The sequence below is a fragment of the Mauremys mutica genome, chromosome 3 (assembly GCF_020497125.1).
Source record: "Mauremys mutica isolate MM-2020 ecotype Southern chromosome 3, ASM2049712v1, whole genome shotgun sequence".
Taxonomy (NCBI): Eukaryota; Metazoa; Chordata; order Testudines; family Geoemydidae; genus Mauremys; species Mauremys mutica.
Window position 1 is genome coordinate 4,958,950 of NC_059074.1, and position 25,171 is coordinate 4,984,120.

At 60.4% G+C, this 25,171-nt stretch overlaps 1 protein-coding gene across 6 annotated transcripts in view; it reads left to right on the plus strand.

Annotated features, from left to right (window-relative positions):
* The first annotated feature begins 488 nt into the window (after positions 1 to 488).
* The window catches only part of GAREM2 (GRB2 associated regulator of MAPK1 subtype 2), a 36,836-nt gene continuing 12,153 nt past the window's right edge, over positions 489 to 25,171 (plus strand). The window contains exons 1-2 of one of the 6 annotated variants that reach the window (XM_045011232.1): positions 489 to 685; positions 13,612 to 13,752. In XM_045011232.1, coding sequence (XP_044867167.1) covers positions 574 to 685; positions 13,612 to 13,752 — 253 coding nt within the window. In that variant the 5' untranslated portion in view covers positions 489 to 573. Of the gene's footprint in view, positions 686 to 9,504; positions 10,618 to 13,611; positions 13,753 to 16,082; positions 16,331 to 18,218; positions 19,616 to 23,669; positions 24,073 to 24,099; positions 24,903 to 25,171 lie in introns of those variants that run through there. The other 5 variants (XM_045011231.1, XM_045011233.1, XM_045011236.1 and 2 more) reach the window with 5 other exon arrangements.

Sequence of the window (25,171 nt, forward strand, 5' to 3'; positions counted from 1 at the left end):
GGGGGTAGGGTCAGGGGAGTCCTCGGGCTGAGGGCGGGGCCTGGGGCGGGAGCCGGGGGGGCCTCGGGCGGAGCTGGGGGCGGGGCCCGGGGCTGTGGGGGGGCGGGGCTGGGGCGGGGCCCGGGGGCTGGGGGCTGTGAGGGGGCAGGGGCCTCGGGCGGGGCTGGGGGCGGGGCCCGGGGGCTGTGGGGGGCGGGGCTGGGGGCGGGGCCCGGGGGCTGTGGGGGGGCCACGGGCGGGGGCTGGGAGCTGTGGGGGGGCGGGGGCAGGGGCCTCGGGCGGGGCTGAGGGCGGAGCCCGGGGCGGGGCTGGGGGCGGGGCCCGGGGGCTGTGGGGGGCGGGGCTGGGGGCGGGACCCGGGGGCTGTGGGGGGGCGGGCCGCTCCCGCTCGGGTTACAGCCGGAGCCCGGACCCCGCGCGGCGAGGGCGGGAGCCGCGGCCCCGGAGCCCCCCCCGCCGCCCTGGTGCTGATGCTGCCGCCGGCGCTGCTCGGGGAGGCGGAGATGCCGCCGGCCGCCCCCCGGGGCCCCCGCGCCTGAGCCCGGCCAGGGGCGATGCGGCTGCCGGCGAGAGATGGAGAAACTGGCCGCCGGGCTCGCCCAGATCAGCTGGAGCTCGGGGGCGCTGCCCCTGGATGTGATCGTCAGCAAGTGCCGCCTGCCCACGCTGGTGCGCCTGGGGCCAGGTGAGGGGCGGGCCGGGGCAGGATCGGGTCCAGGTGGGGGGGCGGGCCGGGGCAGGATCGGGTCCAGGTGGGGGCCGGGTGAGGGGCAGGATCGGGTCCAGGTGGGGGGCGGGCCGGGGGCAGGATCGGGTCCAGGTGGGGGGCGGGCCGGGGGCAGGATCGGGGCCGGGTGAGTGGCGGGCCGGGGGCAGGATCGGGGCCAGGATCGGGTCCAGTGGGGGGGCCGGGGGCAGGATCGGGTCCAGGTGGGGGGCGGGCCGGGGGCAGGATCGGGGCCAGGATCGGGTCCAGTGGGGGGGCCGGGGGCAGGATAGGGTCCAGGTGGGGGCGGGCCGGGGGCCGGGGCCAGGATCGGGTCCAGGTGGGGGGCAGAGTTTCTCGGAGATGTCACTGGGGAAACTCACACAGAAGAAGACCTCCCCCCTCCCCTCCCATCTGCCCCCGCCCCGGTGGATGGGAAGGGCCGGGGGGGGGGCGCTGCCCGGCCGGGGGGCTGCGGGCGGCCGGGAGCAGCGGGCTGGGCGGGAGCAGCCGCCCGTGTGCTGCCCTGAATGCTAATGGCAGCGGCCGGTCCTGCCCGTGTGAACGGGGCCGGGGCTCTGCCCGGGGAAAGCGGCCGCAGCCGCGGCGAAAGACTCGTCCCGGAGCGCAGACCCCTCGCCCCCAACTTCCCGGGGCCCCGGAGCGTGGCCAGCGCCAGTCCTGCCTGCAGGGCTCGCTGGGAGCTGGGAGCAGAGTCTGCTCTCCCGGGGGGGCTCTGGAAACTCCCCTTGTCTGGGCGGAGGGGAGCCCCCCCCCAGCTATGCAGGCCCTACAGTATCATCCCTGCTATTATGTACCTGCATTGCCGTAGCCACTGGGAGCCCTGGTCATGCACAGGCCAGGGGCTGGCGAGTCCCATGTTCCCCTGCAACACAGCAACTTCCAGCCCAAACCCACCCTGTGGCCGCAGCTTTGGGGGCTGTGAGAGTTTCCAGGGTGGCTGCGGGGCTCTGGCGTGGGTGGGTGTCCCCATCCGTGTGTGTCCCTGTGCGTTGTGCATGCGAGTCCCTGTGCAGAACTGGCCCTGGGACGGTGCAGCTTCAAGAAACGCAGCGAAGACACTGTGCTCCGTGGGCTTCATGCAAGGCAGCGTCGCTGACAGCAACGGGCAGGAGTTTCCCCAGCCCGGGGGCGTGTGTGTGTGTGGGGGGGGAGCGGAGGAGCAGAGGGGCTGTGGGGCTGTTGGGTTTCTCCTCCGTAGAGCACTTGGCTGCCAGGTTTTCTTTTCTCTTGTGACTGACTTGCCTCTAAAGACAGCTCCGGATACTGGCTTGTGCCCCTCTTGTCTGAGCTCCTCGGAGAGCCAAGCGTGGGCAGGGGGCGGGCGCGGACGCCAGTTGGTAATAAACAATCCCCGCAGTCTATGGGGCCGAGGAGGGGCGGCCAGCTGACTCCGAGGGGCCGGAGGCAGGAGATGGAGAAGGGGATTTCAGGCCGGAGCCCAGGAACCATCTCCTATGGGACGGCGCCGATGCCCTGGAGAACAGACTCACAGGAGCAATGCGACCGGCTTGAGCGGGACGGGGAGGGACTGGATGGCCCAGTGGGGCTTTTCCAGCTCCTAACTTCGCAGGGTTCGCGCCCGGCTCCCACTCCCAGGGGACGTCGTTGGGCTGGAGCAATGGACGTTGGGGACAGGTGAATCCAGCATGTCCCTGCTGAGCTTTCAGGCTTGTCTGGGCTCAGGCCCAGGTCCCGCCCTCACTGGTCCTAGTTTCATGGCTACACGTGTTTTCAGCAGAGAGCTCAAGTCTGCGTGAGATTTTTCTAAGTTACAGTGCAAGTCCCTGGGCTGGGACGTTCCTCACTAGGCCCAGGGGCTGCCGGGGATCCCAGCCGTGCCGCTGAGCTCTGGGGAATTGTTCGGCCCGGTGCCACGGGAGTTGAGGCAGCCGTCTCGCCCCTGCTTGCCCTCTTCTCTGGGCCACGTAAGAGCATCCAGTCCCCCGAGGCTTGCAAGAACCATGGCTGCACTCCGGCAGCTTCCCCCTCAGCGAGCCGGGAGGACGGTGCCCAGCTCTCTCGCTGATGAGTTAGACCCCGGTTACCAGAGCTGTGTGATTGGCTGGAATTTTCTTAACTGCCAAATTCAAACTCAGCTGCCCAAACTCCTGGATTCTTACGTGCGACGTGCTCCTCTGACAGTGACACGGTACCGGCGCCGGGGGGCCGCACGCTTCGTGTCAGACGCGCTCGGGTTACAAGTCAGAAGCTGTGGGTGTTTCTTCCTGGCGCCAGGCCTGCAAAGCCCACCTGGAATCTGAGACGAGAGCAGGGCTCTTTCCTCCTCGTCTGTAAGCGCCTGTAATAAAGGAGAGTTGTAGAGTCCTAGACATGTGGGGCTGGAAGGGGCCTCGCGAGGTCGTCTAGTCCAGCCCCCTGCGCTGAGGCAGAACCAAGTGAACCTGGACCATCCCTGACAGGTGTCTGTCCAACCTGGTCTTACACAGCTCCAGTGACGGGGATCCCACAGCCTCCCTGGGAAGCGGATGCCAAAGCTTGGCTAACCGGCTACTCCCAAAGTGTTTTCTGCTATCTAAGGAAAATCTCCCTTGCTGTAGATTAAGCCCATTTCTTCTTGTCCTACCTTCAGTGGACATGGAGAACAACTGATCCCCTTAACGTAGCTGAAGACGCAGCAGGTCCTTCCTTTCTCAACACTACACAGGTCCCAGTTTTAACATTTCCGCAGAGGGCAGGTTTTCTAGACCTTTTATCAGTTTTGTTTCTCTCCTCTGGACTCTCCAATTTGTCCACATCTTTCCTCAAGTGAGGCGCCCAGAACTGGACTCACCACTCCAGCTGAGGCCTCCCCGGTGCTGAGCAGAGCAGGACAAATGACCTCCTGTGTCTTACATACACCACTCCTGTAATACACCCCCGAGTGAGAATAGCCTTCTTTCAGCTCCATCCCCTTGCTGGCTCATATTCAGTTTGTGATCCACCATAACCCCCAGCCCTGTTCAGCGCTGTTACTGCCTAGCCAGCTCTTCCCCAGTTTGTTTGGATTTTTCCTTCCTAAGAGTAGTACTTTGCACTTGTCTTTATTGAATTTCATCAGGGTGATTTCAGATCACTCCTCCAGTTCGTCGAGGTCATTTCAGATTCTGAACCTGTCCTCCAAAGTGCTTGCAGCACCTCCAAACTTGGTGTCATCTGCAAATTTGATAGGGAAATCTCTCCGCTTCATTATCCAAGTCATTAACGAAAATATTGACTAGTACTGGGCTCAGGGCTGACCCCTGCGGAACCTCACTAGATACTATCTCCCAGCTGGACAGAGCCCTCACCCCAAACCCCCTCCCAGAGCCCTCACCCCTCACCTCCTCCCACACCCAAACTCCCTCCCAGAGCCCACACCCCTCACCCCCTCCCACACCCAAACTCCCTCCCAGAGCCCGCACCCCCTCCCACACCCAAACTCCCTTCCAGAGCCCGCACCCCAAACCCCCTCCCACACCCAAACTCCCTCCCAGAGCCCACACCCCTCACCCCCTCCCACACCCAAACTCCCTCCCAGAGCCCGCACCCCGCACCCCCTCCCACACCCAAACTCCCTCCCAGAGCCCTCACCCCAAACCCCCTCCCACACCCAAACTCCCTCCCAGAGCCCTCACCCCAACCCCCCTCCCACACCCAAACTCCCTCCCAGAGCCCACCCCCCAAACCCCCTCCCACACCCAAACTCCCTCCCAGAGCCCTCACCCCGCACCCCCTCCCACACCCAAACTCCCTCCCAGAGCCCTCACCGCTATCCACCTCCCACACCCAAACTCGCTCCCAGAGCCCTCACCCCAAACACCCTCCCACACCCAAACTCCCTCCCCGAGCCCTCACCCCAAACCCCCTCCCACACCCAAACTCCCTCCCAGAGCCCTCACCCCGCAGCCCCTGCATCACCCAAACTCCCTCCCAGAGCCCTCACCCCGCACCCCCTCCCACACCCAAACTCCCTCCCAGAGCCCTCACCCCAAACCCCCTCCCACACCCAAACTCCCTCCCAGAGCCCTCACCCCAAACCCCCTCCCACACCCAAACTCCCTCCCAGAGCCCTCACCCAAACCCCCTCCCACAACCAAACTCCCTCCCAGAGCCCACCCCCCAAACTCCCTCCCACACCCAAACTCCCTCCCAGAGCCCTCACCCCAAACCCCCTCCCACAACCAAACTCCCTCCCAGAGCCCGCACCCCGCACCCCCTCCCACACCCAAACTCCCTCCCAGAGCCCTCACCCCAAACCCCCTCCCACACCCAAACTCCCTTCCAGAGCCCACACCCCTCACCCCCTCCCACACCCAAACTCCCTCCCAGAGCCCGCACCCCGCACCCCCTCCCACACCCAAACTCCCTCCCAGAGCCTGCACCTCTCACCCTCTCCTGCACTCCAACCCCCTGCCCCAGCCTGGTGAAAGTGAGTGAGGGTGGGGGAGAGCAAGTGATGGTGGGAGGGAGGATGGACTGAGCAAGGGCGGGGCCTCGGAGAAGGGGCAGGATGGGGGCGTGGTCTCAGAGAAGGGGCAGGGTGGGAGCGTGGTCTCAGAGAAGGGGCAGGGTGGGAGCGTGGTCTCAGGGAAGGGGCAGGATGGGGGCGTGGTCTCAGAGAAGGGGCAGGGTGGGGGCGTGGTCTCAGAGAAGGGGCAGGGTGGGGGCGTGGTCTCAGGGAAGGGGCAGGATGGGGGCGTGGTCTCAGGGAAGGGGCAGGATAGGGGCGTGGTCTCAGAGAAGGGGCAGGGTGGGGGCGTGGTCTCAGGGAAGGGGCAGGGTGGGGACGTGGTCTCAGGGAAGGGGCAGGATGGGGGCGTGGTCTCAGGGAAGTGGCAGGGTGGGGGCGTGGTCTCAGAGAAGGGGCAGGATGGGGGCGTGGTCTCAGAGAAGGGGCAGGGTGGGGGCGTGGTCTCAGGGAAGGGGCGGGGCAGTAAGCGAGACCAGGGTCTTTGGGGTTGCGTGATTAGACAGTTGGTAACCCCACCGGGCGGGCGTGTGGAAGCCCTGGCCGTGCTGGAAGAGCGCACCCAGCAGCACAGCCGGCACTCGCTGGGCGCCAGCCAGCACAGGCCCAGCACTGCCCAAATGTCAGGCGGACGGTGTCTGCGTAAGCGCGGCTTGTGGCGGGGGGGGCATTGACTGCTCTGCCCTGGGGCCTGGAACTGCTGTCGGCAGGCCTGGAGCCAGTGATAACGACTCTTCGAGTCCGGTCAACCAGTTGTGCACCCACCTTATAGTAATATCAACTAGCCCCGTTTCCCTAGTTTGCTTATGAAAGTGTCATGTGGGAAGCGAAAAGCCTCACTAAACTCCAGATCTATCACCTCTCCTGCTTCCCCCCAGCCACTGGGCCAGTAACCCCGTCAAGGGAGGAAATTAGGTTGGTTTGGCATGATTTGTACTTGGCAAATCCATGTTCCGTATCACCCAGTTACCCTCTAGGCGCTTACATACGGATTGTTCAAAATTTGTTCCAGTAGCTTTCCAGGTATTGAAGTCAGGCTGCCTGGTCTGTAATTCCCCAGGTTCTCTTTTTAAAACAGGTCCCTGTGTTTGCCCTTCTCCGGTTCTCCGGGACCTCGCCCGTCCTCCGGGAGTTCTCAGAGATAATTGCTGACGGTTCCGAGATTGCTTCAGCTACTTTCTTTAGTACCCTGGGATGAATTTCATCAGGCCCTGCCGGCTTGAGTCCATCTAATGTATCTACATATCCTTTAACCTGAGCTTTCTCTAGTTTAGTTTCCTTCCTTCCCCTTGTCATTAATATTAATTGTGTTGAGTATCTGGTCACCATTAACCTTTGAGTGAAGACTAAAGGCATTAAACACCTCGGCCTTCTTGATGTCGTCAGTTATTAGCCGTTCCTCTCCCAACGTGAGCCCCGGCCTACAATGAAAATGTAGATGGACCCTGCTCCATTGCTTGGGGGTATGTCCTCAGGGACCTGCTCTGCCCCCAGTGACCCCTACTCCTTCACCCGCCGTGGAACAGGCTAGCCTGCCTCTTGAAGGGCCAGGAGCTCTGGGGCTTGCCAGCTCTGTTTGCTCAGCCCCACCTGGGCCATAATTAGCTCTCTCCAAGCAGGAGAGGTGGAAGTGCCCTAGAAGTGTGTGTGGGGGGGAGCGGGGGGGACCCACAGGTGCCTGAACTGTGCCCGTCCCCATGCCATGCTGTGCTGCACTGTGCCCCCAAGGCCCTGCCCCCACCCCACCCCTTTCCCCAAGGCCCCGTCCCACCTCTTCCCACCAAGCCCCTCCCCACTCGCTCCTCTCCTCCCCTCCCCCCCATCACTCGCCCTTATGGTCGGTAAAACGTGGGAGAGTAAAGCCCCCCCCCGTTCCAGCACTCCTGTCTCCCAGCCTAAGGGGGCTGAACACTTGGGGTCAGGTGGCAGATTGAAAACTGGGGCCTCCCAGACAGGCTGTGGGCCCGCCCTGGCTCCGCTGCTGTGGCACCGTTGGGCAGCCGTTTCCGACAGTGCCGGGAGGGTGTTTCCGTCCCTGTAAGTAATCCGGCAGCTAAGAGGCGGTAGCTTGACTGGCAGACGTGTTCATCCACTGGCCGAGCCCCGTCTACCCTGGGGGCGGAGCCGGCATAGCGGGGTGGGGGTTTCATACCCCGGGCATCGCAGCCACATGGATCTAAACCGGAAGTGTGGCCCAGGCCTCGGCGAGGGGGAGGCCCTGCACAGGGCTGGCCGACGGCGGCACGCCCAGGAATCAGCCTCGAGTCAGCGCTCGGCCCCCGAGTGCAGAGTTAAAGGGTGCCCGGGAGGCGGGCTGAAGAGGAGCCCAACCCGGAAAGGGTTAAATGTTAGTTATTGACTTGGCTGGGCGGGGCTGAGGCCTGGCACAGACTCCACCCTGTGTGGGGAAGGCTGGGGCGGGGAGACCCACCTCAGAGGAGGAAATCGAGGCAGGGGGGCATGCAGCACCACGCATGGCCAGCAGAGGGCTCCACAGGGCAGCCCTCTCCCCTTCGCGCTCGGCTCCCGGGCAGCCGGGCTCTCTCTGGAGGATTCGCACAGGCGTAGCTGACTAGGACTCACTCCAGATCCTGTCCCGCAGTCAGGCACCGCGGGGCAAGACTTTTCTGGATCCTGCAAGGTGCAGAGCAGCCTTTGGGGGCACTCAGCACCGGGAAGGACTGGGCCCAAAGGGCCTGCTCCGTAGGTCATTGGAAAGCCCCCCATTGAGGCCAGTCACCTTTCAATCAGGCCCTATGGGGGGGGGGGAAGGTAGCTGGGTTTTCCAGGGCTCTTGTCCCCAGCACCATTAAACTTTAGCTGTAAACCCCGCTGGGCTTCATAAATAACTGGTGCGCGTGTGAGTATATTGCCCTCTAGTGGCTGCAGCCCAGAGACAGGATAAAAGCTGTACCACTGCTAGCGCTCTAGTGCGAGGGACGTGTGCTTTGCGGTAGAAGGATTGGGCTGTGTCCCTCTCCCAAGTAGGCTGCGCTGCCTTCCAAGCTGTCTGGCAGCTGCTTGGCAGGAATTCCTGTGGGTCCCGGATGCTCAGGGATGAGTTAATTATGGAGACTTTGCCTATGTCACAAACTGTCATGTTACCAGTTTATTGTTGAATCGATTTCCACTTCCTCTTGGGCTGCTGCGGTCCAGCTTCTCGGAGCTGCACCGGGGAGGGCAGGTGGCCTGGAGTGTCCCGGCTCCGGAACGGCTTCGCACCCAGTAACAGAGATGGGAGTGTGAGCGATAACCTTAGATGTACTGAGGAGGCAGCTTTGGGGGATTGGCCTTAACATCTATGACGATCTATAAGGCGATCCTGGGAAGGGAGAAGTGCTGCTCGGTGTCCTGGGTGAGCCAGTGTGCACAGGAAGAACAGGAGGACTTGTGGCACCTTAGAGACCAACAAATTTATTAGATCATAACAAATGTGTTAGTCTCTAAGGTGCCACAAGGACTCCTGTTGTTTTTGCGGATACAGACTAACACGGCTGCTACTCTGAGAAGTGTGCACAGAGTAACTCATCCTACTACCCCTGCCCCTTTCCCCACCCGTGTAGCACCCGAAGTCTCCCCCTCACTCCTGGGGGCCTACACCCTCCAAATACTTGCAGGCTCTAGCAGGCCACTGGGGTCTCTTGCCCCAATTAGCCATTCTCCCTCCCCAGGAGTCAGCCCCTCCAGCCCCAGCTCTTTTCTGTAGCTCTTCCTGGTCTCCCTGAGCGTCTCGGGAGCTTTCTGCTTGCAAGACGCCCAGCCCGTGAGCCCTGAAGTCCCTGTGCACCCCCGGCTGCGTGTCCCTGAGCAGGCCGGGCTGGGTGAGCCCTGGCACACACCGCACACAGCCCGCGAGAGCACACAGGTTCCGTGTGCGTTCTCTCTCCGGGCTGCAGCAGCAGCAGCGACACAAAGGGACTGTCTTTGCGGCCCCGGCCCGCTTGCCAGCAGCTGCCAGAAGGGGCCGGTTGGGTTTCAAGTCCTTGGAACTTTGCAGCTTTTCCCTAGTAACTGTTGCTGAGATTCGTAGAACAACATTCGGGGAGGGCTCCCTGCCGGCCACCCGCCCGCCCCTGGCACAGGCTGCTTGGAGAGCCGCAGCCCTGGCATCCCAGATGCTGTTCCCGACAGGCCAGGCGCTTTGGGAGGCCAGGGACCAGAGAGACAAAGGCTCAGAGCAGAGCAGAGGATGGGAAGGTGGGGAGAAAAGGGGGATGGGTGGAGAACCAGCTCCCGGGAGCTCTGGGTGAGCCGTGTTTTTGTTCCCAAATGAGGTTTTAAAGGAGGCCGGGTGGGCTCAGCAGACTGGGGCTGGGGGAGGAAAGCTTTAGGCTGTGGGTTTGGGTGGAAATAGACCATGAAACTGGCCCAGCCGAGTGCGGTGACACAAGGAAACGACCAGCGCCCGTGCGGGGAAAAGGAGACGTGGTTTCCAACGGGTCTCCCAGCCTCAATCGTCTCTGCTGTGTTATGAGCGACCCAGGGAAAGATGGATTCCTGACCCTGAGCACGTCCCAGCCACTCCCCAGAAAGCACAAGGCAGGCGTTGGGGCAGTTGGTATATTGGGAGCAGGAAGACAGCAGGCTGGACGGACACAGACGCTTGAGAAGCCATGGTCCTTAGGGAGAGGACGTCTAGTCAGGTCCCATCTAGTCCATCTGCCCCAGGGTCGGGGGGAGGGGATCTTTTGCTTATTGTTAAGGTGCCCCCTCATTCCAGCAGTGGCAGGATGGTCCCAGCATCCCTGGTGGGGGAAGGCGTGGGCTGTGTTTTCCCGGGGTGGGGGCAGGCTCATTCCCAGATGTCTTTGTTAGTAACTGGTTCTCTTCCAGTCAGGGTTACCTGGGCTGCTGCAGACGTGCAGTGATTAGAGTCCGCACTCAGGACACCAGAGACCTGCGTCAAGTCCCTCCTCTGGCACAGGCTTCCTGTAGGACCTTGGTCACCTCACTTACTCTCCCCAGGCTTTCATTCAGTAACGGCACTGCTCTGCCTTACAGGGTGGGAGATAAATATGTTAAAGATTGGGAGGTGTTGAGAGGACGGGGCCCAGCTAAGTACCTTGGAAAGGATGGAGAGAAAACTGAGGTCAGCTTTGGGCCCGGTGAATGGGGGTGGCCTTGACAACATCGTATCACGAGAGCAGCATTATCTGCACCGACGCAGCCTGGAAGTGAAGCTGCACTTTTCAAGGTGTGCCGCTGACGTCGCCGGCTCCACCTCACACGTGCTCTGTGTGTGTGTTTGTGCATGTACACGAAGCCGCAGGGATGCATTTTCTCAGGCCTGTTAGATTTCTAACCCCCTTTCCCAGCCCCTGCTTTAGGCTCTTCCACCCAACTGGGCTTGAGATCTGGGTCTTGTCAGCCCTGGGGTTGGACAAACTGGACTCTGCAGAAGATGACGGCAGTGCAAGTGAGAGCACGTTCTCCTCTTGGAGTAAGTACAGACCAATGCCCCAGTGCGGCGCTAGGGGGCGCTGTGCTGCAGGGAGCAGTTCAGGGGGGTCAGTAGGGGGCGCTCTCCCCTCGGTGTCAGTGCTGAGCCCAATGCCCCAGTGCGGTGCTAGGGGGCTCCATAGGGGGGCGCTCTCCCCAGTACTCCAGCATGGCACAAGGGGGTGCTGTGCTGCTGCAGCTGCTCTCCTAACCAAACCAAGCCCGTGGCTCTGAGCCGTGCCACAGGCCGTGGAGTGGGAGTCGGCAGCTCTGCCCCCCGGCCGCACCGCAGGCCACAGAGTGGGAGTCGGCGGCTCTGCCCCCCCTGACCGCACCGCGGGCCACAGAGTGGGAGTCGGCAGCTCTGCCCCCCGGCCGCAGCTCTGCTTTCCCAGCGATGCTGGCTCCTAGAATTGCTCGGTGGCGGGATTTGGTATCAATAAAGTTGTCGCTCCAGCTGGGCTTTGCGGCTGCTGCTTTGGCTATTTAATCTGAACAAAGAGGCGTTGCCGGGGCAACTTGCCACTCTTGGCAGCGGAGACCTGCTCATCCGCTGGGATTGGCGGGGGGAATATTCCCCGAAATGGCCTTGTCTAAGGGGCAGCTCCAGGCAGATCTGGGGGAGGGGAGGACTCGCTCTCCTGGCTCCGGCATCCGCTAATGGCCCCAGTTCCCCCGCGCTCGACGGAGTGCGCCGACCTACAGAGATGCCCGCCCTGGTCCCCGTGTGCAACGCACGGCCCGCGGGGCTCATGCTGCAGCCGCAGTCAGGAGTTACAGGGGACTGAGTGAGACGTTCTTCTTAGCAAAAATGGCTTTTTGGCTGGGTGTTTGAAACCACGTCTGTCGCCACTTTTCAGTGCCGGGGAATCCTATTTCTCCCTCACCTTAAGACCAGCCCTGGGGTTTTCACAGTCCCGCCTGCCTCCCGTTCTGGCATTGGGCTTCTCCTGGCAGCCGATGGGACGATTCCTTTGAAATCATCATTTCACGCCCAACGTTCCAGTTTGAAGAGCCGTGTAAAGGGAACGGACCCCCCGCCCCAGGCAGCTGGCGACCCAGGCTTTGCAGTCACCAGGCCGCTCATGCTGCTGTCCATGTGGAAGGGTTTTCAGGCTCTGGCCAGGCTGGTGAAAGTGACAAACTGTAAATAAAAGTGACAGTTTTCATAAAAGAGCCTGTGACCAAACAGCAGGTTAGCTCAAATGACTGCAGGAACGCCACCGAGCTCCTAGAAGGCCCAGGACAGAGAATAGTGATCATTTCCGGCTCTTAGCTAGTGCCTTTCCGCGGTAGAGCTCACAGCGCTTCACCAAGGAGGGCAGGAGCATTCTCCCCATTTTACAGATGGGGAAACTGAGGCACAGTGAGGAGAAATTGAGGCACGGGGGGTGGAGAGGAGAGAAACTTCTTGTCCAGGGTCACCCAGCAGACCAGCTGCAGAGCTGGGGCTAGAACCCAGGTCTCTTGAGTCGCCTGATCAGGAATAATTGACGCCTGCTGTGCACACGTTCCACGAGAGAAATGAAAGGAGCCACCTGGCCAGCAAAAGGGTGTTGCCTGGCTAATATGGTGGCAAGTAGCCCAGCAAACCTACTGTTCACACTGCAAGCTGGCTAGACTCTGTCACAAGCCTCCCCTCGCTCCAGACTGATCTGTGTCCCCAGCTCTCACCAGTCAGGTGTCCGTCATCCACAGCCTTTCCCTCAGCCCTGCCCTAGCGTGGTACAGTGATCCCTGCGTTCCATGGCCAAGATCCGCTTTGCTGAGGTGCCACATCGCCCGGGGTGGCAGGATGCACCCGGGGACGAGAGCCACCACGGCTCTGAAAGCAGTTCCTGTCCCCAGGAAGGCCCCCAAACCTGGGGGGGAACTGATCTTCCATGCTCCCTCCCTCATCCTACAAGGTCTTGTCCACACACACAATTGCATCGGTTAAACCAGAGCACACCCAGTGTGGACGCGTTTATGATCTACTGCTATTGGCTTAGATAACACTTTTGCATACTGGCTGATTACTGGTTCGTTCCAGCTGTTTGCTGACTATGAATTCAGCCTCAAACCCTGCCCCTGAGGACGGTATCACTGGCCTCCTTTGACAGCTCATAGAGCCAGAGTCCAGCCCCCTGCGCTGAGGCAGGACCAAGGGACCTTAGATCAGCACTGACAGGGGTTTGCCCAGCCTGTTCTATAAACCACCAGTGATGGGGATTCCCCAACCTCCCTTGGGAGCTGGTCCCCACAGCGCAACTCCTCAGAGAGTGAGACGTTTCCCCGCATCTCTCACCCGTCTCCCTGCCTGCAGATTAAGCTCCTTTCGTCTTGTGCTACTTTCTGGGGCCAATCGGTCTCCATCCTGGTGAGAACAGCCCCTCACAGACTGGACGGCTGGTCTCCGGTCCCCCCTCAGCCTTCTGTTCTCAAGACTAAACACCCCCAGGGCTTTCAACCTTCCTCATAGGTCAGAAAACTAAAAACACAATGAAATCCAAGGGGAAACTGAGGCTCAGAGTGGGGCTGTTACATGCCCCAGGCCACCCAGCGAGTCAGACCTCGGTTGGATCCAGGAGGCCTGGCTCTGAGTCCTTTGCTTGGGCTGCCACGTGCCACTGTGGTCCTGGGGAAGGGGAGCAGGCTGGCCCGGGGTGCTCAGGGCTGGCTGCATGGGAGGCGCAGGGTGCTGGGGCAGGTGGGGGGAGGGGATCAGGCTGGCTCGGGGTGCTCAGGGCTGGCTGCATGGGAGGCGCAGGGTGCTGGGGCAGGTTGGGGGAGGGGATCAGGCTGGCTCGGGGTGCTCAGGGCTGGCTGCGTAGGAGGCACAGGGTGCTGGGGCAGGGGAGGCGCAGGGTGCTGGGGCAGGTGGGGTGGTGTTGGGGGAGGGGGCAGTCTGGCCCAGGGTGCTCAGGGCTGGCTATGTAGGAGGTGCAGAGAGGTGCAGGGGGGAGGGGATCAGGCCGGCCCCCGGTAATCAGGGCTCTCCCTGTCCCCGCTGCAGGAGAGTACGTGGAGGGGGTGAGTGACCAGGACGTGCTCCTCATTCACTCCTGCCGCCAGTGGACCACGGTGACGGCCCACAGCCTGGAGGAGGGGCACTACGTCATCGGGCCCAAGATTGACATCCCACTGCAGTACCCAGGTACCGGGGCCATCGGGGGGAAGGGGCTGGGGCCACTCACCCAGGCAGTGCCTGAGCTCCGCTTCTGTGGGGCGAAGGAGCCTGCGGCTTCCCAGAGGCTTGCTGGGGTGGTGCCCAGCCACTGGGGGGGGGGGAGAGGAGGTGGCACTGGGCATCTGGCTGTTGGGGGTGGTGGCATTTCTGGGGGTCAGGAGTGTGGCACCATCTCTAGGAGTTCAGCAGGGGCACGGCAGTGTTGCCGGGAGCTAGGGAGGGATGTGGTGGTGGCGCCAGGGGCTCCGGGAGATGGCAGTGACTCCGGGGACTCAGGGACGTGGCGGCGTGAGGGGCTCCGGGACGTGGCGGCGGCTCTGGGGATTCAGGGACGTGGCGGCATGAGGGACTCCGGGATGTGGTGGTGGCTCTGGGGGCTCAGGGATGTGGCGGTGGCTCCAGGGGCTCAGGGACGTGGCGGCGTGAGGGGCTCCTGGACGTGGCGGCGGCTCTGGGGACTCAGGGACGTGGCGGCACGAGGGGCTCAGGGATGTGGCGGTGGCTCCGTGGGCTCAGGGATGTGGCAGTGGCTCTGGGGACTCAGGGACGTGGCGGTGGCTCCGGGGACTCAGGGACGTGGTGGCACGAGGGGCTCCGGGATGTGGTGGTGGCTCCAGGGGCTCTGGGAGGTGGCAGTGGGTCCGGGGACTCAGGGATGTGGTCGTGTGAGAGGCTCAGGGATGTGGCAGTAGCTCTGGGGGCTCAGGGATGTGGCAGTGTGAGGGGCTCAGGGACGTGGCGGTGGCTCCAGGGGCTCTGGGACGTGGCGGCGGCTCTGGAGACTCAGGGATGTGGCGGCATGAGGGGCTCCGGGATGTGGTGGTGGCTCCAGGGGCTCAGGGACGTGGCGGTGTGAGGGGCTCCGGGATGTGGTGGTGGCTCCAGGGGCTCTGGGAGGTGGCGGCGTGAGGGGCTCCGGGATGTGGTGGTGGCTCCGGGGGCTCAGGGACGTGGCGGTGTGAGGGGCTCCGGGATGTGGTGGTGGCTCCGGGGGCTCAGGGACGTGGCAGCGTGAGGGGCTCCGGGATGTGGTGGTGGGTCCGGGGGCTCTGGGAGGTGGCGGCGTGAGGGGCTCCGGGATGTGGTGGTGGCTCCAGGGGCTCAGGGACATGGTGGTGGCTCCGGGGCTCAAGGACATAGTGGCGTGAGGGGCTCCAGGATGGGATCTGATGGCATCTCGTTCTCAGCACTGCTGGAGGATGACCCCAGCTGTGTTTGCCCTGGGATCCCTTTAACATCCCATTGCCTGGCCCAGCGGGTCACAGCCAGGCCTGAGGGAACCATTGGGGTTGGGGGGGTGAGACTGCCATGACCTGACCTCGTCCGGGTGCCCGCCCAGCCGCTGCCGGTAGCGGGACGTGTGTCTGGCTCAGGGTGACTGGTGCCGCTGGTGGAGATTTCCCTGCTAGCTCAGAGGGGCGTTCACTGAGGTTTGGGTTTATTAGTGTCTGTGCCCGGGGTCCCTCCTGTGGCCCCGGCCCAGCCCGGCTCCCAGTCTCCCGGGCGCTATTTTCCTCTGCATGGGAACGGCCACATTTCTCTGCCCTCGTCTCTCCCGCCTTGTGGGGCGCAGCTGGGAACGCTCATGCTGCCCCCTGGGTGCACCTACCAGGCACGTGGTCCATGAGCTGATCTCTCCAGGCTGAGTAAAAGTTGACAGCAAGCGACGCCCCTTGGGCACGGCTGGGGGCGGGAGAGAGCAGCCGTGGGCGGGGCTAGACCTAGATGTGGGAGGAGCCCCCTCGCCGCCCCCCATCACACCTCTCCTCTGCCAACAGGCCTACAGAACATGGGCTGGTGGGTGGGGCCGCTGGTGAGCCGAGACCACGGCCCCTCCTTCCGGCCCACGTTCTCCTCCCCCGGGTCCGTCTTCGATTGTCAGCACTTTGCGGCCGGCGACCAGCGTTTTCTTCCGTGTCTGTGCCGGGCCCAGTCCTGTAATACCAGAGCCTCAGCGGGGGCCAGTCAGCACAACGCTGCGCTCCGTAGCGTGACACTGACTGGGTCCTAGGGGCCGTGCTCCAGGGATGGAGGGGGAGGCTCTGGGGCACCGCGTGTGTCAGGGTGATGGGGCCTTGGCCTGTAGGTCTGCAGTGCTTCTCCCTGCAGGGCAGCGGGCCCGTTACTCTGCGGCTGGTGGCGGGGCGCGGGACGCGCTCTGCAGAATAAGGCCGCCCCTTGCTCTCTCCCATTCCCTTGCATGGAGCGCGACTCGGACCTGGGCGGGCGTCTCCGGGTCCAGGCACTCGGAGCCGCTCTCCTTTGGAAGAGATCTGAGTCTCACACACCCCGGGGCGAGCGTGACACCCAGAGGGCAGGACCTGGCGCCGTTACGGGGCCGACTGCTGAGCTCCGTCACTCTGGGGTGAAACTGGAGGAGTCCAGGGAGCTCCTGGGTTTATGCCAAATGCAGCGATAGCAGGATCCGGGCTCCAGGGACGCCAGCTCAGCCCCATCGGACGCTACACGTGGAACAGCGGCAGCAGTGTCTCCGGGAAGCGACGTTACCAGAGCTGCATGAGCAGCACAGGAGCAGGGCTTACAGGTTTCAGTCCAGCCGCTCTCTCTGCACCGCGACCTCCCCAGAGGCAGCGCAGCGCAGTGGGCGGGACGCTTGGGTGGGTTCCGTTCCATGCCGTGCCGTTGGGCAGGGGTCTGCTCGCCGGCGTGCAAGGTGGGGTCCGGCGAGGCGCGTGCTCTGTAACTGCTGAGGACTTGGGCCTCCCAGACTCTCGGATGAACCGTTTCCCTGCCAGCAGCCACCGCCAAGTAAAATCCTGACTGCCCAAGTGCCAATGGCGTTTTCTAATCCCTCGTGGGGCGGGGGCGGGATAGTTCTGTGTGTGTGTGCGAATGATCCCGGGGGCGAGGGGGGGGGCAGCTCTCCGGAAAGTGCCTCCTTCCCAGAGCTCACTCCTAGCTGAGTCATGCACGGACACAAAAGCCTAAAGCAGAAAGTTCCCTGCCCACGGCACAAAGCCCCAGGGTGGATTTTGCTTCAAACAAAATAAACGGGAAAGGGTCCAAATGGGGTCCAAGGAGAGCCGTCCGGGCGGCTCCCGCCGCAGCCCGAGTGCCCAAGCACCCCGGGACACCAGGATGTGGAGGTGAGGGTAGAGGAGGGTCCTGCCGCTCCAGGTAGGATGCGAGGGCTTCCCGGCTAGGAGCCAGGCAGGCAGCCAGCCGGGGCGAAGGAAGCAGCTCCCAGCTGCGGGCGGGTTCACCAGAGGCTGGGGAGGGTGGCCCGTGAGACTTTCAGAGTCATGCATGGATGCCAGCTACCCCCACCCACGAGAGCTCAGGCTGGGACCCAGGAGACTCTCCACTGATGCAGCAGTATTAGAGCTTTTATCCCCTTGGCCTGCAGGCCATGACAGAGCAACAGACACACACGTGACCAGTTGTGACTTCCCTAGGGAACGTAAAAAAGGCCAGATCTGCGTCAGCCGAAAGGTCCATCTAGCCCAGTGTCCTGTCTTCTGACAATAGCCAGTGCCAGGTGCCCAGAGGGAATGAACAGAACAGGGAATAGCCCGTGTCGCCCATTCCCAGCTTCTGGCAAACAGAGGCTACGGACACCATCCCTGCCCATCCTTGCTAATAGCCATTGATGGACCTGTCCTCCAGCAACTTATCTAGTTCTTTTTTGAAGCCTGTTATAGTCTTGGCCTTCCCAACATCCTCTGGCAAGGAGTTCCACAGCCTGACTGTGCGTTGTGTGAAGAAATACTTCCTGTTTTAAACCTGCTGCCTATTCATTTCATTGGGTGACCCCTAGTTCTTGTGTTATGAGGAGCAAATAACTCTTCCTTAGTTACTTTCTCCACGCCAGTCATGATTTTAAAGACCTCTGACCTATCCTCCCTAAATTGTCTCTTTTCCAAGCTGAAAGGCCCCAGTATTATTAATCCCTCCTCTGTTCCACACCCCTAATCATTTTTGTTGCCTTTTTCTGAACCTTTTCCAAATCCACTATATCTTTTTTGAGATGGGGCGACCACATCTGCGCGCAGTATTCAAGGTGTGGTTGTACCATGGATTTATATAAAGGCAACATGATATTTTCTGTCTCATTATCTATCCCTTTCCTAATGATTCCCAACATTCTGTTCACTTTTTTGGCTGCCGCTGCACATTGAGTGGATGTTTTCAGAGAACTATCCACAGTGATTCCAAGATCTTTCTTGAGTGGTAACAGCTAATTTAGACCCCATCATTTTCTATGTCTAGTTGGGATTATGTTTTCCAATGTGCATCACTTTGCATTTATCAACATTGAATTTCATCTGCCATTTTGTTGCGCAGTCACCCAGTTTTGTGAGATCCTTTTGTAGCACTTCACAGTCTGCCTGGAACTTAACTATCTTGAGTAGTTTTGTATCATCTGCAAATGTTGCTACCTCAGTGTTTACCCCTTTTCCAGATCATTGATGACTGTGCTGAACAGCACTGATCCCAGTAGAAATCCTTGGGGACACCACCATTTACCTCTCTCCATTCTGAAAACTGACCATTTATTCCTACCCTTTGTTTCCTGTCTTTTAACCAGTTACCGACCCATGACAGGACCTTCCCCCTTAGCCCGTGACAGTTTACTTTGCGTAAGAGCCTTTGGTGAGGGACCTTGTCAAAGACTTTCTGAAAGTCCAAGTTCCCTATATCCACTGGTGCCACACGCACGCACCGTCCAGCTGGCCAATTCCATGCGTGGCTCCGGGGCCCAAAGCACAAGGGAACAGGATTCTTTGCAGGCGTGGAACGGACGCCCCTGGGTGCACTTGGAACCGCTCCTGTCCCTTTGTGCACGTGGGACGTGCTCGCCTTCCATCTGCACGCACAAGAGTGGGGGAGGGGCGCGTGTGCTTCCAGCTACGGCCCAGCCTCCACCCCTTTCTCACTAACATCCGTCTTTATTGATCTGATTGATTTGCTCAGTGCCTGGGATGTGCTTCTCGCAGCGTGAGTCTCCTCATTCAAACCCCATTGACCGGAACACGCCGCTGCCAGCCAACGGGAGCGCAGAAAGTGCCGGCGGTCACAATGCCCGGCCGCGCTGACAGGCTGCACCTGGGGCCTATCAGATCAAGGCAAGGGGATTCCAGAGAGAAGAGCCCCTGTCTCCCCCCGCCATCCCACAGCAGCCCCAGACCTACCCCCAGGTCAGCCCCAGCGATGCTGCTGAGCCCAGCTGTCAGGATGGGACGTGGGCAGAAAGAAGCATTCCCTTCCCCTGCATTTAAAGCACGTGGCTTGCGACCAGGAGGAGGGTGATTAGCCAGTGCGAGGAGACCGAAGTGTCACCTCTCCCCAGGGCGCGTCATAGCATGGAGGGGTTTGCCCTCTCCAGGCCCTTCGCTGACATGTGGTCCTGGCTCTGTCCTTCGGGAGGCCGGTCAGTATCATTCCCCCGATTTACAGACGGAGAAACTGAGGCTGTATTGGAGACGTGCCCAAGGTCACCCAGCGAGTCGGTGTCAGAGCAGTCATTAGACCTGGGGTGCTTCTGACTGTCCAGGGCTCCTCACTTGGGTCAGCAGAAAGGTTGGAACCTGCTACAGGCAGGACTGTCGACTTCTTGAGCTCAAGGACTGGCTCGGTAGCAGACTCTTGTCTCCCTGCATGGCCTAGGCACTAGAGGAGTGGGAGATGAGGTGCATCAGACCTCGCTGGTCCTTGGAACGTGAACCTCGCCTGTGGATGGTTCTTCTCTTCAGTCCCTCAAATTCCTTTGGGCTCGTGCTGTTCTCCTCTGTCAGATGTGTAACCTCGAATGTATGTGCTCCTCCGAGCCTGAAAGCTCATCCCTTGCTGGTGAATTCAGTCTAGCCAGGTAAAAACCTCACCTGTCCCTCTTCTTCCTTTCAGGAAAGAGGAGAAAATCCTGGGGGATCGCTGGGCATTTTATAGACAGATTTGACAGCTGTTTTCTATTGACTTGGGGTTGTGGGCTATCCAGGAAAGGGGTCTCTTCTCAGAGATGTTATCGGGGTTTATAAGGGGCGTTGGCGTAACATGGTGTTTGCAGGATTGGGGCAACTTTGCTTTATAACATTTAGGACAGCTCATTTAGGACATTTCTCTTCTCCCAGCCTGGTGTGGGGTCTTTTTGCGGTGGAGCTCCCGGCGTGACATTCTGCTACAAAGGACGCTGGGAAAGCAACAACAATGAAAATGTCCGCTGATCAAATGCATCCCAGAGGGGCTTGGTTTGTAGGCAAAGGAGAGTAAAGCGGCCGGGGGAGCTCGTCAATAATTCATCATTCCTCAAACATGCAAATCCGGCGCCCGAGTTCCTGAGGACTTCCCAGCCTTGGCCGCAAGGGAAATGCATGCGTTCCTTCACAGAGGGGGCCACTCCCACTCCCCCACAGGCCCGCCCGCTTATTTTGACTCCTCTCCCGTAGGCGCATCTTGCTGTTGCAGTGAAAGTTAATGGCAGCGCAGAGGGCGACATAGCAAAATAATTTGCAGATGATACGAAACTACTCAAGCTAGTTAAGTCCCAGGCAGACTGTGAAGAGCTACAAAAGGATCTCACAAAACTGGGTGACTGGGCAAGAAAATGGCAGATGAAATTCAATGTTGATCAGTGCAAAGTGATGCACATTGGAAAACAGAATCCCAATTCTACATATACAGTGATGGGCTCTAAATTAGCTGTTACCACTCAAAAGAGAGATCTTGGAGTCACTGTGGATCGTTCTCTGAAACTAGGGTGACCATATTTCCTTATGCTGAATACAGGATACCTGGTAAAATTACTCGTATTCAAGTGAGTTCAATGGCGATCAGTCAGAACGATGCAGGACAAACGTTCAAATTAACATCAAGTTGACTGAGCCCCTGTTAAAAAGAAATACTGCGGAGTTGGATTCTTTTTATTTACCTTCTTATCTTTAAGGCTTTAGGGTTCACACAGGGTGGGATGACCCCCCCCCTCCACACACACACAGGGAGAGGTGACACACACACACTCCCATACATCTGTCTCACATGGGGGGTAACCGACCGACACAACGCTCCCTGCCTGGCACGCTCCGCCCTCCATGCCTGGCTGGGAACGTTGGGAATCATTAAGAAAGGGATAGATAATAAGACAGAAAATATCATATTGCCTCTATATAAATTCATGGTACACCCACAGCTTGAATACTATCAGAGGGGCAGCTGTGTTAGTCTGGATCTGTAAAAGCGGCAAAGAGTCTTGTGGCACCTTATAGACTAACAGATGTATTGGAGTATGAGCTTTTGTGGATGAATACCCACTTTGTCAGATGCATGTAGTGGAAATTTCCAGGGGCAGGTATAAATATGCAGGCAAGAATCAGTCTGGAGATAACGAGGTTAGTTCAATCAGGGAGGATGAGACCCTCTTCTAGCAGTTGAGGTGTGAAAACCAAGGGAGGAGAAACTGCTTTTGTAGCTGGCTAGCCAGTCACGGTCTTTGTTTAATCCTGAGCTGATGGTGTCAAATTTGCAGATGAACTGGAGCTCAGCAGTTTCTCTTTGAAGTCTGGTCCTGAAGTTTTTTAGCTGTAGAAGGGCTACCTTTACATCTGCTATTGTGTGTCCAGGGAGATTGAGGTGTTCTCCTACAGGGTTTTGTATGTTGCCATTCCTAATATCTGACTTGTGTCCCATTGTGACTTGCGTGCCATTGACCCCCGCCCTGCCCCGGCCACAACCTTGGAAGCAACCCTTCCCCAAGCGACATCTGCAACCACATTAGCCCCATGTAGCATCTCCCTGGACATACGCCGGCTCCGCACCCGCAGCATTTACCAGGGCCAGGCAGAAGCTTAATTCTATTGCCTAGGCCCCTGAGTGGGGAGGGGTCAGAGGGTAACGCAAGCTGGGAGGGTCTGTGACTCCCCAGCCAGCCGCTCACTCCCACAGGCCAGCTGCCTCACCTGCCTGGGCCCTGTCCCTCCGGGTTGGTGGTGCATGCAGCAGCTGTCACAGTCCCCAGGCAGGGAGGGAGGCGAGGGGCCGCAGCCAGCCCAGAATCTCTGTCTGGTCCCCAGGGACGCAGGTTGTTTGCATTTTGCATTTCACTCCTCCTGGGAGTGACTCTGGGCTGGTCAGTTTCACGTTGGGTTTATCCTCCCCGTGACTTTCTGGTGCCATGGCCTGATGCTGCTGTTGTGTTTGGGTCTCCAGCACTTCATAGAATCTCAGGGTTGGAAGGGACCTCAGGAGGTATCTAGTCCCACCCCCTGCTCAAAGCAGGACCAACCCCAACTAAATCCCCAACTTCCAGGGGGACGGGCTAAGCTCAGACCCCTGCAAACGTTTCTGGATCTCTGGGTCAGTCGTTTCGCTTAGAGACCAAAGCTGAATCCACACATAGAAAAGTTTTTCATTGCAAGGCAATTGAGCCCTCAGCAGCCTCCCTCTCTTCCTCCCACTTCCACCCTTTAACCCCCGGGGAAATTCCCCTTCCTCCGCTGCGCATGGAGGGCTGTTTTCCGTGCCTCGGAGTAGAATGACCAGACAGCAAGTGTGAAAAATGGGGGTAGGGGGTGGAGGGTAATAGGAGCCTATATAAGAAAAAGACCCAAAAATCAGAACTGTCCCTATAAAATTGGGACATCTGGTCACCCTACCCCGGAGGGACGACCCATTTTTAAACAAGGCCTTGCACTTTGCCAGCTGGCTGGTAATTGGTTCCAGCCAATAGGCAGATATTGGCTGTGATTGCATGAGCATCGTTAGTAACCGGTCTCCACCCCTGCTCTGGTGCTAGTGGTGGTGACTGAGCTGTGCCGGGCTCTGCAGCACTTTGGGGCAGGCAGGAGTTTGTAGCTCCCCGAGGGGGTTGATTATTTTATTTCAGAAAACAGCTGGATGCCTGTAGCAGGCGGGCCTAGTGCTGGGACAGGCGGCATGGGCTGGTGGCTCAGACCCACACGTGCGAGTCAGGACTCCTCTGTGTACCCATATTCACTGAGACCAGCAAACTCATTCCACTGGTGACCAGAACAGGATTTGAACCCAGCCCTCAGGCAGAGAAAGGCCGGGACCATCAGCCACACATTAACCTTCCCAGCCCTTGTGGATGAATCCGTGCAAGTGGGGTCGGCTGCGAGTCAGCCAGGGCTTCGAGCCGGTCAGTAGCTGGCAGAGCCCAGCGGGAGTGAGTCAGAATCCGGGGGGTGGGGATCGGTTTCTCCCCTCGGCCAGTATGGTCTGCACATCCCAGAGGGAGCTTGGCCCTTGCTGTCACCCTCCACCCCGTCACTACCGTCTGTCCCCGGCACGCTAGCCAAGCCCCCCGGCACGCTAGCCAAGCCCCCCGGCACGCTAGCCAAGGCCCCCAGCACGCTAGCCAAGCCCCCCAGCACGCTTCGTTCCTGACCCTCTACGGGAAATGCCTACGTGGGATCCTGGCTTGGACGCCAGACGGGACCAGACCCGGGGGGTGGTGCTGGCTGGCTGCCCACTGAGCTGCTTCCCCTGGGAGGCGGCTCATGGACTCAGGAGTGGGTGTGAAGAGGGGGGCAGGGGCTGGCAGGGAGGGAGGCCGCCCCAGCCTCGATCCCCCAATACGCATGCTGGAGGAGGGGCTGCTGCTTTTGTGCGTGGCTGGCAGCGGTGCTGGGTGACCGGCGGCCGTCGGGCCAATGCGGCGCCGTGAGGCCGTGGCAGATGTGGCTCCGGAGGGGCTCTGCCCGTCAGCCGCCCCCAGGGCCCTGGCTCTTGGCTCTGTTAGAGGACGCGGGGGGTGTGTGTGTGTGTGCGGAGCAGGCCGAGGCAGGGCACTGGACCCCCCCCACGCAGCCCGTTGGGGAGCTGTGGCGGGCGTGGCGGGCTTGGGAACGGAGCAGCCTGCGAGCAGTTTCCATGGCAATGGGATGTTGGAAACCGCCAGGGAGGGAAGCAGAGGGTGTCTGGGAGCGGGAGCTAATGCTGCTGCCTGGCCGGGGGAAGGAAACACCCCCCATGTGTCCTCCCCCCCCCCCGCGTGCCCATTCCCGGCTCTGCCGTGAGCAGACAGCCCCAGGCCTCGCCAAGGTTGCAAACCAAAGACCCCGTGAAGCCCTTCAGATGCTTGGGGGGCGGTGAGGTCTGTCTGTCCGTCCCCCCACTGAACCAGCGCGTTGGGGGGTGGGGCGCAGATCTCGGCTGTCCAGGGTCAGGAAAACACGTTCTCCACTGGGGGCTGGTTGCCGGGCAGCGAAGGTTCCCAGATGGCACGGCTGGGCCTGCTGCCCGCTCGGGAGCCTCCCCCCTCTGGGCAGCGTGTTTCCTGCCAGTCAGCCTTGCTGAGCCATGCAGAGCGAGCGGGTGAGGGAGCCCTGGCGTGGGACACCGGGAACCGCTTGGCATTTGGCATTTCATCCTGGGAGCGGCAGGAGTGGCAGGGCCGGGGCTGGGCTACGTGACCGCGCTCTGGAGCGGGGCGGAGGGGGGCGGCGAGGGTGAGGGCAGAGGAGATGCTGAAGAGGAGGGAAGGAGCCAGAGAAACCCCAAGCTTTCTGGGCCCAGTCCTGAAAGGCACGGATCCCCCTCTGTAGTGCTTCTGCACTGATTCATGGGGTCACCTCCTTCGTCTTGATCTCCCTCCAGCCTGGGCAGACCCCGTTCCTGCCTCCATGGGACTCACCCTACCCCCCGCTGCTTCCCTCCATCCGTGTCATCACAGCGGGCAGGAGAGAGCCAGGAGCTGCCGTGCGGCCAAGCTGCCTGCTCCCCTGTGGGCTCTCCTCTAGGCTGGGGGGCGAGGGGCACACGAACCCCAGGAGTTCCCAGCCCAGGACACTGAGGTGGGGCAGCCCAAGCAGAGGCCTGGTGCTGGTGTGTGATGCCCAATGTTACCCGAGAATATTCTTCCCTGGGTTGGAGCCCCGCTTCCTCTTTGCTCCCCAAGAGCGATTGAGCTTGGCCGGCCCAAGCAGCTGCGGGAAGCGAACGCTAAGGCCGCGGGGTCGTGGGGAACCCAGATTATCCACCCGTACGTGTTGTTGGCAGCGTTGCTGCAGCCGTGTCGGTCTCAGGATGTGAGCGAGACATGGTGGGTGAGGTGATATCTTTTACTGGACCAACTTCTGCTGGTAGACGGGACGTGCTTTTGAGCTCCACAGAGTCTTCTTCAGTGTGTCTGCGCTAAACACAAGGTGGGACAGACTACTAAGCATAAGTGGTGCACACATGCTGCAGGAGACCACTTAAAGTGAAGTGGGCAAATGAGGGTTAGCAGGCAGCAGGGTGTGTAATGAGCTGTGAAACCAGCGTTTCTGCTAAGTCCGTGGTGTTTGGTGTCCAGCAGTTATGAATTTAAGTTCCCAGACTCATCTTTTGCAGGTGTTGTGCAGGTGTCCTTTGAGGATGAGCACTGAGAGGTCAGATATGGAGTGATTGCTTTGTGGTAAGTTCACCCACAGGT